General features: G+C 43.5%; 1 protein-coding gene across 1 annotated transcript in view; it reads left to right on the forward strand.

The window, feature by feature from the left end:
* Positions 1-14,284, forward strand: part of LOC115476883 (piezo-type mechanosensitive ion channel component 2-like) — a 157,690-nt gene that overhangs the window by 104,730 nt on the left and 38,676 nt on the right. Inside the window, exons 34-35 of the mRNA XM_030213456.1 lie at positions 7,875-8,047; positions 13,843-14,030. Coding sequence (XP_030069316.1) covers positions 7,875-8,047; positions 13,843-14,030 — 361 coding nt within the window. The remainder of the gene's footprint in view (positions 1-7,874; positions 8,048-13,842; positions 14,031-14,284) is intronic.

Below are 14,284 nucleotides of genomic sequence, written 5' to 3' on the forward strand. Positions count from 1 at the left end.
TTACAGTAAGAATTTAAACAGCACCTTTCCTCTTCAAAAAAAAAAGAATCCTAATGTAGTTTATAACTGAACACATGAGAAATACATCCTCAGACAGGTAATTCTATTCAATAATGGAAACAAAGTGCTTAGGTTCCATTGTAGAACACAAGTATAACTTGGTATCAATATGCTTAACACAGGTGCATAACTAAGGGGGCCGCGGGGGCCTGGGCCCCCGCAAATTATATCCGGGCCCCTGGTTTGGCTGGTGGGGGTCCCTAACTCCCGCCAGCTGAAGCCTTCTTCAGTGCCATCTCTGGCACAGCCGTGTTCCTGCCCTGGTCTTCTTGCTCCTCTGTCCTGTGCACGCTGACGCTCCTTTACTTGAAACTGAGAAGGAGCGTCAGCGTGCACAGGACAGGAGGACAAAGAAGAGCAGAGCAGGAACGCGGCTGCACCGGAGACGGCGCTGAAGGAAGGCTTGGTATTTGCGAAGCGAGGGGGGTGCGAGGAGGCGAGGGTGTGTGTGAGAAGGCACGAGGCGGTGGCAGCGGGGGGGAGTTGAGGTGAAGTGAGGCGTGGCGGTGGGGGGGGGTGGCGGCGGGGCGGCACTCAAAATGTGCCCCCAACCTTGGGCTCTGGCCCCCTCCCACCATAAGGTCTGGCTACGCCCCTGGCTTAACATTAAGCCCTCACACATCATCCATACAGCTAGTGCCTAAGGGACCCTTTTACAAAGTGGCGGTAAACCCAACGCGGGCTTACCGCTCACTCTTCCATGCCTACCACCAGCCCAACGCAGCCGCCGGTAGTAGTCCTGCCCCAGAAATTGCTTGCGCGGCAATAACCCGACAGAAATCAGGAATTACCATGCATTTCCCGGTTACTGCCAGGTTAGTGTGGGAGCCCTTATCGCTAACTCAAAGGGTGGTGGTAAGGGCTCCCTGCCACATGGCCATGGGGTAAGAGTTCTCTTACCGTATGGCAATGTGTGATGGGGGCTTTTTATTGGCTGCGGTAAAAACGGCCCTGCTGCTAGCGCAGGGCCCTTTTTCCCACAGCTTGGTAAAAGGACCCCAAAATGCAGCAAGGATGCATTCTATAAGTTATGCACATAAGTGGGAGTCCTACCTATGTTCCACCAAAGCTCTGCCCCTGTGTACACCCCCCTCCCCTTCAAATACTAGCTCTGCAAATTAAGTAGGTATTTAGAAAATATTGTTTAGGCACCTTGTTAGCACTTCCATGCGCAAGTGCTAATATTCCAAATATTTATGCGCATAGGGCTAGATTTTATATATCACTCCGAAAAATCAGCATAGTCTAAATTTAGGCGTACTTTATAGAATACACCTACATTTCCACACGGTTTATAGAATACGCTGAGTGCTCCTCCACACAGCTAAATTTAGGCATGGACTGGGTGCATTCTAGAACAACACACAAAGATTCTAGAAACCTCCACAACCCGCCTATTCCACTCCCATGGCCACGTCCCCTTTTCAACTATGCGACTTAGAATTTATGCGCATCACATTACTGAAAACGCTTAGACAGCTGTGTGCATAAATTCTAATTAATGCCAATTAGTGTCAGTAATTGCTTGGTAATTGGCAATTATCAGTGCTGATTGGCTCGTTAACTAAATAAGTTGCATGTGCAACTCCAGAATATGACCTGATTTGCGTGCACAACTTAAGTCATGCAGTAGAATCCGGGGATAATACACACATAAATATGGACATCTTGTTTATACAACTACCCTTGAAGTGTCTTGCCTTTCTGTCTGATTTAACTGCAAAGCAGAAGTTTCAGTAGAAAAGGATTACTTGGTCCACACCTGCTTATTTCTGCCTACTGTAAATCAATTTGCTATTGGTCCTCTTATTCAAATCAGCGGGGGCTCAATTATTGCAGAGTAATCTCAAAAGGCCCAGCGCGCACAATTAGTGTACACAATTATCTTAATCTCACCATATTTTTCTTTTCCCTTTGCAATAGACCTGAGCAGCGACTCTTTTCACATGAGGTACTCGGTCTCTTGAGCCACTTAACTCTTCATCGGTTCCTATTTTATTACAGATTTCTTACATCTCAATCCACTATATTAATTTTAATTTTAAAAGATTATACTTTGATTTATCTTTGCTATGAATTTCTTCAATCAATGAAGTAAAGTGTTCTTAGATACCTCTTTACAATACAAAGTAGTAAATATAACACAGCCTTCCTGATATAATCTAACATCTAAAGGAGTGGTCATGGGAGATTCAGTAGCCCCCCTCAGTGGCCACCCTAGTAGTTGCAGCTTTTGAGGAAAAATATATTTATCCATTAGAATGGTTTAAGCACATTCAGGGGTCCTTTTACTAAGGTGTGCTGAAAAATGGCCTGCAGTAGTGTAGGCGTGGGTTTTGGAAGTGTGCAGATCTATTTTTCAGTGCACTTGTAAAAATGCCTTTTTAACATTTTGACTGAAAATGGACGTGTGGCAAAATGAAAATTGACGCACATCCATTTTGGGTCTGAGACCTTACCGCCACCCATTGACTTAGCGGTAAGGTCTCATGCATTAACCAGGTGTTAATGATCTACGAATGTCTGATGCCTCTTACCGCCTGGTAGTGCTGCGTGCCAGAAAATAAAAATTATTTTCTGGTGTGCGTAGGGGAAGCACATCAAAAATGAAATTACTGCCCAGGCCACGTGGTAGCTGGGTGGTAACTCGGATTTGGCACATGTTGGGTGCACATAGGCACATGCGTGCAGTAGTGTAGCTACGTGGGGCCAGGGGGGGCCTGGGCCCCTATAGATTTGGCCCTGGACCCCCCTGCCGACGACCCTCTCGACCCCCCTCCCACCGCCAACTCTCCCCCGCCGTCGCCTTGAGCTACCTATGCTGGCAGGGGACCCCAATCCCCGCCAGCCGAGGAGGTCCTCTTCTTCCCGCGAAGGCTTCGTTTTGTTTCTGACGTTCTGCACGTACAATGTGCAGGATGTCAGAAACAGAATAAAGCCTTCGCGGGAAGAAGAGGACCTCCTCAGCTGGCGGGGATTGGGGTCCCCTGCCTGCAAAGGTAGGCGATGGCGGGGTAGGGTTGGAAGCGGGAGGGGGGTCGAGAAGGTCATTGGCAGGGGTCGTCAAAGTTGGTGATGGCAGGGGGTCGGCAATGGCGTGGAGGCGGCGGCAGCGGGTCGATAATTGCTGGGGGGGGGGGGTCGGCGCTGCCGAGGGGAGGGGGCTAAAATGTGCCTCCTCACCTCGGGCTCCGGAACCCTCTCCCGCCGAAGTCTGGCTATGCCCCTGCATGCCTGGCTTAGTAAAAGGGCCCCATAGTGTTAGAAAAGGTTTCTTGATCACATATTTTCTGTGTGGGAAGGTGATATACAATTGTTGGATCAGTTTATGTGTTGGTTATATTCATTGACTGAGAATTTGCGGTTTACTATAACCAACAGTACTACACAGCTGCACTTCTTAGATGTTAGATTATATCTGGAAGGTTCTGCTATATTTAGTACTTTGCATTGTAAAGAGGTATCTAAGAACACGTTCCTTCATTTTAACAGCTTTCATCCCTACAGATTGCGTTCCAACTTATCTACTATTCAAAAATGGGCTTTGGAACATATGCTTCAGTTAAACCAGTTAAAAACTAAAGTTTTGTGGTTTTCTAATTCTCTAATGGATATTCCTTTGAATCTTACACTACCCAATGGGATTATTCTAAATGTAGAAAAGGAATCTAGGGTTCTGGGTGTTATCCTGGACTATTCATTGTCTTTTGAAGACCAGGTTAATCAAATTTGGAAGTAGTAGATGATGACGGCAGAAAAAGACCTGCATGGTCCATCCAGTCTGCCCAAGAACAAACTCATATGTGTATACCTTACCTTGAATTTGTACCTGTCCTTTTCAGGGCTCAGACCATATACTGTAAGTCTGCTCAGCAGTATTTCCCACCTCCCAACCACCAGTCCCGCCTCCCATCACCGGCTGTGGTACAGACCGTATAAATCTGCCCTCCCCTATCCTCGCCTCCCAACCACCAACCCCTCTTCCCCCCAACTGCTCCGCCACCCAATTTCAGCTAAGCTTCTGAGGATCCATTCCTTCTGCACAGGATTCCTCTATGCATATCCCACGCATGTTTGAACTCCGTTACCGTTTTCATCTCCACCACCTCCCGCGGGAGGGCATTCCAAGCGTCCACCACCCTCTCCGTGAAAAAATACTTCCTGACATCTTTCCTGAGTCTGAGTAGGTCCTTTTTTTTTTCCGTTTACATCAATTGAGGATGATTAGGCCTTATTTTCATAGTTCTCACTTTGCTGTTCTGGTTCAGATGCTGATTTTATCTAATTTAGATTATTGTAATTTTTTATATGTTGGATTGAGTAATAAGTTGCTTTATAAGCTGCAATTATGAAAGTATATGGCAGTTCGGATGATTTTCTGTTTGAGGAAGCGGGAAAGTGTATCTGATGACTTTAAAGAACTTCATTGGCTTCATGTTCATGCACAGATTACTTTGAAAGTTATATGTATAGCTTTCCAGATTTTATATGGAAATACTTCTGTATTATTAATTCCGTTTTTTTCACAATGTTTTTATATGTCAACCAGAGTTCGTGACAGTTTGCTTCCTTTTCAAGCAGTTGCTATTTGGAATAATTTACCAGGTACAATTCGAACAGTTCAAAATTATATGCATTGGCATAAGAGGCTGAAAACCGTTTTATTTGATAATTATGATGGTTAATATTTTGTTTTTATTTTATTATTATTAATTATGTAAATTGCTCACTTGACTGAGTTTCTTTTTACGTAAACCACCTGGAACCTTGTGTTGGGATAGAGCGGTATATAAAACATGAATTAGATTAGATTAGATTAGTCGATTCTTCAGGTTACATCAAATCTGCTCTACTATAGCAGAATTTGAGTGTCATGCAGAGTCTCTGTTAAGAGGTTTAGCCAGAGAGGTTATCCAAGATCAGTGATTAAAAGAAGCCTATTATAGGGCAAAGTTTGCTCAAAGGGAAGCTCTTTTACAATATAAAAGGTAATAAATTAGTTGCAGTGTTTCCATTTTTTACGCATGTTCCATCAGTGACAGCGCTGTTATTTAAATATTGGGAGATTTTAACGATTCATAAATGTTATCAGAAGAGGCCTTTAATAGCTTATTTGAAAGGAAAAACACTAGCTGAGATTTTATCATACAAAAGAATAGATTATTCATCCATTATAGAGTTGACAACGGGACATAAGAAATGTGGCAATCGTCTATGGTGCCAAAGCACCATTGAAGGATATCACTGGCACATTTCTAAAAATGGTAAAACTATAGTAGCTAGACCTAATACTACTGTGACTCAGCAGAAATCATATATGCTATACAACGCCCTTGTGAACTAATTTACATAGGGAGATCTTTAAGACCAATAAAGGCTAGCTGTACAAAACATAAGACTGTTACGGCCCCGTTAGTGGCTCATTAATTAGAAAGACAGCATTCTGAGACTGATATGCATTGGCAACTTATAGATAAGTTGGTATATGTGGTATAGCAAGGTGTTAATAATAAATAAACATAAACTGGGATGGGAATGAGGTAATAGAGATTCATTATTGAATTACAAGGAGCAGAGATGTATATATTTTTTGAATGATAGCAAAATAAAGAGGACAAGAGGATACCAAAATCTCAAACAAAACAACCTCTTGTAATATAAATTGCAAAGTTCTTAATAATTCTAGATTCCTGTGAAGTGCAAAAATGAGAGAAGGGAAAAAGCCTCTGCGCCCACACCTCCACCCAATCTTTAATATTTATAGGGTAAGAAGGAAAAACCGTGAGCCAACTTTCTTCATCGGCATAAAAGAACCCTTAACTCAATACTCTTCTTGCTAAAAACTTCACAGTAATAACATCAGAGGATCCAAAAATAAGAAGTAAAAAAAACTAAACTTAAACTTAAGCAGTTTGGATTTGGAAGTTTAAGTTTAGTTTTTTTTACTTCTTATTTTTGGATCCTCTGATGTTATTCCTGTGAAGTTTTTAGCAAGAAGAGTATTGAGTTAAGGGTTCTTTTATGCCGATGAAGAAAGTTGACCCATGGTTTTTCCTTCATACCCTATAAATGAACAAATGAGTGTTGTGGTTAACTGTTAGGTAAGAGTAATCACATAGGTTTTTATAGGTTTCTGTGTAATTTTAGATTTAAGTAGTTTTTCTAATAAGAATTTTTTTTATTCCAGGACCATGCTTTGAAGCAGCATTGGTGAAACATGGCCCCATGTTGGCTAAGGTCCTAATTGAAGAAATTCATGGCAAAGATAAATAAAACTAGAATCTTTTAAAATTGAAATTAACATAGAGGGTCATAATCGAACGAAAACGTCTATCTCCATGGGCGTTTATCTCCGAGAACGGGTCCGTGAAGGGGCGGACCGAACCGTATTTTCGCAAAAAATAGACGTCCATGTTTTATTCGACAATTTGTGAGCTGGGCGTTTTTGTTTTTCAGCGATAATGGAAAATGAAAGCGCCCAGCTCAAAAACGAATAAATCCAAGGCATTTGTTCGTGGGAGGGGCCAGGATTCGTAGTGCACTGGTCCCCCTCACATGCCAGGACACCAACCGGGCACCCTAGGGGGCACTTTTACAAAAACAAAAAAAAAGGTAAAAGAGCTCCCAGGTGCATAGCACCCTTCCCTTGTGTGTTGAGGCCCCCAAATCCCCCTCAAAACCCACTGCCCACAAGTCTACACCATTATTATAGCCCTAAGGGGTGAAGGGGGGCACCTACATATGGGTACAGTGGGTTTGGGGGGGTTGGACGACTAATAAGCATTAAGCAGCACAATTGTAACAGGTAGGGGGGGGATGGGCTCCAGGGACCTGCATACTGCTGCCAGGGAGGTGGGTATGACATTTGAGGGGTGAAAATAAAAAGTTGTGAAACATCATTTTTTGTGGTGGGAGGGGGTTAGTGACCACTGGGGGAGTCAGGGGAGGTCATCCCTAATTCCCTCTGGTGGTAATCTGGTCATTTAGAGCACTTTTTGGGGCCTTATTCGTGAAAAAACAGGGTCCAGGAAAAGTGCCCTAAATTCTAGCTACAAACGCATACTTTTTTTCCATTATCGGCGAAAGGCACCCATCTCTGTTTGGGTGATAACCATGCCCCAGTCCCGCCTTCACCACGCCTCCGACACGCCCCCATCAACTTTGTACGCTTCCGCGATGGAGTGCAGTTGAAAACGTCCAAGTTCGGCTTTCGATTATACCGCGTTATTCGTTTTTGTGAGATAAACGTCTATGTCCCGATTTAGGTCGGAACTTGGGCGTTTTTCTCGTTCGATTATAAGCAGGATAGTGGATTAAGATATAAGAAATTTGTAATAAAATAGAAACTGATGAAAATTTAAGGGAGTCATGAGTCTAAGTATCTTATGTGAAAAGAGTTGCTACCAAGGTCCATTACAAAGGGAAAAGAAAAATGTGGTGATAATGATTGAGATAATTTAAACCTATGTGTACACTAGTTGTGAGGTGCTGGGCTTTTTGAGATTATTTTAGCCTACTGTGCAGTTACAGGTCTTAGTCAATCTGTGCTTTCCTCCCTCCTTCCCCCACATCCCATGCAAGCTTCAGATGTCTTTGGAATTCACCCTGCTTCTATCCATCTGGAGAAAATTATTCCCACATGGTGATGTATCATAACCCCCTCTACATTTCCCAGTGTAGGATGGAATCTCCTATCACACGTTACATACTTTGTTCTGCTTCCTATTGAGGTTGGCATGGGCGGGTTATTTTAAAGATAATTACTTGGAATATTTTCCCACTTTTGTAACCATTTCTCACTTTTTTTTGCCTAGAGACAGAAACTATCATCCAGAAGATTGTGACCATTGTCAAGTTTACCTGGGTGTTCATCCAGGCATTGCTTGATGACACAATTGAGACACTGAATTCACTCTGCAAAACTAACCTGGACATAGCGAGAGTTTTGAGAATCGAGAGGTGCATGTTACGGAGAGAACTCAACAAGGTGAGAGTGGAGCTAGATTTCCAAAGCCCTTGCTGTGTGGTGGATTCTGTCCCTATAATAAGTTGGGATGGAAATACAGCTTGCATAGGATGCTGTAACCAACATGAGGATAAACATCCTCCACTAGACTTTGATGGTTATCTACTACAGAAAGGACACGTGGATACAGAAGCTAAATGTAGGGATGTCACTTCACTCCAGGTCAACCAAGAAGGCTGATTCAGTCCATGTTTTTGGTGTGTTGCATGCAGGGATTTGGTGTTCTACTTTTCTTATTTAACTCATTAGCCTGCTTATTTTCAAAAGGAGAAAAACGCCCATGTTCAGGAGATGGGCGTCCGTTTCCCGTGGGCGGTCAAATCGGTATAATCGAAAGCCGATTTTGGTCTTCTTCAACTGCACTCATTCGCTGGAACGAATAAAGTTGACGGGGGCGTGTCGGAGGCGTGGTGAAGGCGGGACTGGGGCGTGGTTATCGGCCGAGGAGAGATGGGCGCGCTCGGCCGATAATGGAAAAAAGAAAGGCGTTGTTAGCGAGAATTTAGGACACTTTTTTTGGACCCTTTTTTCTCACGAACAGGTCCCAAAAAAGTGCCCTAAATGACCAGATGACCATCGGAGGGAATCGGGAATCACCTCCCCTGACTCCCCCAGTGGTCACTAACCCCCTCCCACCACAAAAAACCCACTTGCAAAAACCTTATTTCCCAGCCTCTATGCCACCCTCAAATTCCGTACCCACCTCCATGACAGCAGAATGTGTTTGATCCTCTCACAGCCTTTCCCTGGGTCAGATGTGGCTCTTGGGTGCACTGCAGGGTCAGATCAGCATTGCATTGTGGTGGGTGTAGGGTATTGGGCTCCGTGATTTCACTAGCTTGTGTTACAGTCTCACGATGTTGGTAGTTGGTAGGCTCTTCTCCCATGGTGCTTTCCCCTCTGCTTACTGGGTCAGAGTGTGCCCTGTTTTGTTTCCGGTAGTCCACAAGGTAGTGGCCATTTTTCTAAGTCCATTTTAGATCCCTTTCGTGTGTTAGCCACGTTACAGAACTTAGTTCTTACCTTGAATGTTGCTGAAAGAGGGCATTGTACACCATTCTGCCAGCTCTGAGCTACTGCTAATCTTAGTACCAGTGAGACTCATTGCCAGTGGGGCACAACCTCTGATCTGCAGTTAACTGTGAGTAAACGCGGTTATTGAAATAAAGGACGTTTTCAGAGAGATTAGTCTTACGGTGTGAACTGCTGTGCCAAGGTTATACAGCAGCAACAAGTCCTGTCCCTGGAGCACTTTTAGTGGGTAATGCAGTGCACTTCAGGCAGGCGGACCCAGGCCCATCCCCCCTACCTGTACCACTTGTGGTGGTAAATGGGAGCCCTCTAACCCCCCCCCCCAAAACCCACTGTACCCACATGTAGGTGCCCCCCTTCACCATTAAGTGCTATGGTAATGGTATAGAGTTGTGGGGATTGGGTTTTGGGGGGGATTTGGGGGTCTCAGCACCCAAGGTAAAGGAGCTATGCACCTGGGAGGTAATTTAATGTTTTTTCCTATTTTTTAAAAGTGCCCCCTAGGGTGCCCGTTTGGTGTCCTTGCATGTGAGGGGGACCAGTGCACTATGAATCCTGGCCCCTCCCACGACCCAAAGCCTTGGACGCTTCGGTTTCGATTATCGCTGAAAAACGAAAACGCCCAGCTCAAACAAACGCCCACATCTCAAAAATGCCCACATCCAATGCATTTGCCTGGCACAAACCGTATTTGCGAAACTAAAGATAAACGTCCATCTTTTTCGAAAATACGATTCGGCCCACCCCTTCACGGACCCATTCTCGGAGATGGACATTCTTACACATGGGCGTTTGCATTCGATTATGCCCCTCCACGAATATCAGAAATGCAAATCCATGCATGCAATGGGGAAAATCCAGAACTGAATCAGCTTATTTGGCTGACCTGGGGGTGTGATGGAAACCCTATAGTGAGCTTTTGCATCCCTATAAATGCTTATTTTACACATCTACTCATCTTTGATGTAGCAGCCAGATGTACCTATTGAACGTGCCTTTTCTTTAGGGATATAAAGTAGGTTCGTGATCCTAGGTGATTTCCATGGTGGGTTTAATGTATAGAATGCCATCCCTATCAGGTTGGAAGAAAACTATCTGACTTTTAGGTAGAAGCTGAGGACACTGCTGATTCCTGGTGTTTGAAGTGACTCTGCAGGGCCCTTTTACTAAGCCGTGCTAAAACGTGGCCTGTGGTAGTTTTAGCACGTGGTTTTCCTGTGCGCCGAGGCCACTTTTACCGCTGCGGTAAATGGCCACATTTTTCTTTTTTCCCCTTAATGGCCACATGCTAATTTCCCAATTAGCGCATGGCCATTAACACAGGAACTCTTACTGCCATCCATTTTGTAGGCGCTAGGGACTCCAATGCTAATCCGGCACTAATCGGTTGGGGCATGGCAATGCCCCTGTGCTAACCAATTAGTGCAGGGAATGTCTACTTTCTGCCCATAAACACGTCCCCATGCTAAAAAAATAAAACCTATTTTTAAGCGCAGGATTAGTCCTTGGCGATTGGCAAACTACCACGGGACACCTCAGTGCGTCCCATGGCAGTGCTATTTGATGCTAGTGCCTACTGCTGCTTAGTAAAAGGGCCCCTGTGTTTGCATAGTTGAGTGTTATGTTGGGATTATAGGTTTTATTTTGAAGGATTTTTTTCACATTTTGTAATGCAGAGGCAGACTGAAGGATCTTTTCTTGGCTTGGAGTTTTTTTTAATGTAATTTTACTGGGTTTTTGTTTGTTTGTTTGTTTTTTAAAGTCCTGATATATATTTATTATTAGGTTTTATCCCAGGAATTATTTGTTGTCTTATTCTGAAGTTCATAATGACATTTCACGATATCAACAGATCAAAGGCAAAATCTAAATAAATTTCAAAGCCCTGGTAAACAGTAAAGCAGTTTGTGAATGAACCCAGGCTTGTAGACCTCAGTAGTGGGATTGAAAAAGGAGTTGTAAATTTTTTCTCCATCACATCACATCAATTTTACTGTTTTAATGATCTTCCTTTATTTATTTTGCTATGTTATTGCATTTTTTAGTATCTTATGCTATGATGTAAACCACCTTGGACATCTTTGGATGTGGAGTTCATGATAAATAAATAACCTGTAACATGATGATTGTTTAGAGTCCATCCCTGTATTATTGCTCTTCAGTGTTTTTGCTTATCATCAGTAATGCTGTATTATGGAATTATTTTCACTAGATAGAGTCACTGCTATGATAGATCAGTGACCACGTGCATCCTAGCCACAGCCAGTCCAGAGAGTATTAAATCAAGACACAACTCAACTTGAAAAGGACCATCAACAACTCAGACCTAATCATTCTTACACTAGAAGAGCACATAGAAATTACAGAACTAGCCTTTATCAAGTTTACCTGAATCTCAGCTACCTTGTTCAAGAAATAATCAATTAACCCTTGAACAGGGCCTAATGCTTTGAGAATTTTCAATAGTAGTAGGAGACGTTAAACTTTTAACCAAAGAGAATAACTTCCTACTATTGAGAGTATCCTTCCCCACCAACTTACTATAATAGCTTCTCTTAGCTTCAGCCACTTTCAATTTATATTGTTGAAAAGAAGATTTCCAAATAGATCTAGCTTCAGCATCTTTAGTTTCCTTCCATTGCTTTTCAAGTTGGCAGCAACCTTGTTTCAAGGCTAACAACTGTTCGGAAAACCAGGGGGCCCTTGTTAGTTTCTCTAACTTTTCTAGTAAAAACAAATGCAATTTTATCCAAAACAGATGTTACAATTGTATCTCAAAAGGATTTCAACGACTTTTGATCTGGGTTCCAAGAAGGTAATAAATCTTTCAATTCTGACCAAAACAGAGATTCACCGATTGTGTCCCTAGTTGATAATAACTGTAAAAGTTTCTGCCTAAAAGATTTAGCTAAACATAGGAGTGGCCTAGTGGTTAGAGTGGTGGACTTTGGTCCTGGAGAACTGAGGAACTGAGTTCGATTCCCGACACAGGCAGCTCCTTGTGACTATGGGCAAGTCACTTAACCCTCCATTGCCCGCCGCATTGAGCCTGCCATGAGTGGGAAAGTGCGGGGTACAAATGAAAAAAAAAAATACATCTGTAGTAAACCCTAGTTGAAAATGGTCAGACCAAAGTATAGGATTCCAAGAAAATGAACTTAGCAGATTGGAAGAGGAAACAGCAAAGATATCCAAAGCATGACCCCTCTCATGAGTTGGACCCTTAACAAGAAGGGTTAACTGACTGGCATACAAGAACGATTTAAAATTACGAACATCATTATTAGAATCATCCTCAAGATGCAAATTTAGATCACCCATAACAATTACCCTGGAAAATTGAGATACAATAGATGAGATAACGTCTATCAAAATGGGCTCCACATTAACCCAAGACCCAGGAGGACGGAATAAGAAAAGACCTACCAGACCAGACCAGTGGCTTACAACAGTACATACATAGTGGACTAGATTCCATACATGGTGCCTGAAAAATCGGTGCCAAAAATATTTCCGCCTGGATGTATTCTATAATCCGCACCTAGATTTAGGTGTGGTTTATAGAATGTGCCTAGCTGGTTTATAGAATATTCCTATCAGCCATGCATGCACCTAACTCTAGGTGCATCTATTTACGCCAAGTAAAACATGGTGTAACTACCAGTGCGTGTAGATTTGTGGAATGCCCATGGTCCACCCACTCCATACCCATGTCCATGCTCCCTTTTGGCAGCACACATTAGAATTTATGCACACCACATTACAGAATATGCCTAGCAAGTTGTGCGCGTAAATTTTAATTAATGACAATTAGTGTCAATAATTGCTTGTTAAGTGGCAATTATTAGCGCCAATTGGCTTTTTAAGTAATTAAATTGCACATGCAAATCCAGAATATGACCAGATTTGCACGTGTAATTTCGGTCACACTATATTGAATCCGTGGGTATATCTCTAAAATAGATTAAAAAAAACAAAGCAATTTTCAATTTAAAAAATGATAAAATTACAATCTCATCATAAAATACTACTACCAATAAAACAATAGCCATCTCAACCAAACAAATCATTACTCAAAAGCTTTTTTAAATAAATAAATCTTTCCTAAATTTCAAAAATGGAGACATACAATAAAGTTCAAGAGGCAAAGAATTCCATAAAAGTGGACCAGTCACAGAAAAAAATTGGTGATCTGATTTCTATTCATATCTCAACATCTGGTTCGGTAAGAGAGCCCATGGTAAAATACACTGAAACAATAAAGGAAACCCCTACTAAAAGGTCCCATGGAAGCAGTGGCGTACCAAGGGGGGGGGGGCAGGGGGGCGGTCCGCCCCAGGTGCACGCCGCTGGGATGGTGCCGCACGCCTGTTGGCCAAGTCCGCTGGTTCCCTCCCTGCTGCTCCCTCTGCGCGGAACAGGTTACTTCCTGTTCCGGGGCAGAGGGAGCAGCAGGGAGAGAATGAGCGGACTCGGCCAACAGGCGCGCGGCACCCCCCCCCCCAGCAGGTAAAAATGCACCCGGGGGGAGGGTGTAATTTGACCAGTGGGGGGGGGGGGGTAATTTCACGGGTTGGGGGGGCGCCGCGCTGCACCCGGGGGGGGGCGTGCATCAGCGATCCGCTCCGGGTGTCAGGCAGCCTAGGAACGCCACTGCATGGAAGGCAAAGGATTATAACTGAGGAGGGCGTAATACATTTCCTCAGATCTCACTTCTTCTTTAGGGAAAAGAAGCATCAGAGGAAAGCATACTCCGGTTCTATAGCTCACAGCTGAGAAAGAGAGACCAAGCAACATTATCCTGTGACGAGAATGAATCTGACACTGTAGAGACAGAGAAGAGAGATGAACTCAGATGCCACAAAGCCTACAGTGCGGAGTCCAGACTGTCTCAGGACAGCATGTTATCCAGGTGAGCAACAAGCAGTCGTGCCTCCGAGATCTGGTTGGGATTATTTTTCTAAATTAAATTATGGAAATAAACATTTGATGATTGAGGAACCAAACTGGAAGTCAGTAAAGAAACCACCTTCCCTCTGAAATCCCACTTCTCCTATTCTCCTTCCCCTTACTGGACCCCCCCCCCCCCCCCACACACACACACACACACAAACACACACAAAGTTGCCTTTTGTTCTCTTTCTGCTATGCTGCTTCTTTCAAACT

The sequence above is a fragment of the Microcaecilia unicolor genome, chromosome 8 (assembly GCF_901765095.1).
Source record: "Microcaecilia unicolor chromosome 8, aMicUni1.1, whole genome shotgun sequence".
In the NCBI taxonomy this organism is placed as follows: domain Eukaryota; kingdom Metazoa; phylum Chordata; class Amphibia; order Gymnophiona; family Siphonopidae; genus Microcaecilia; species Microcaecilia unicolor.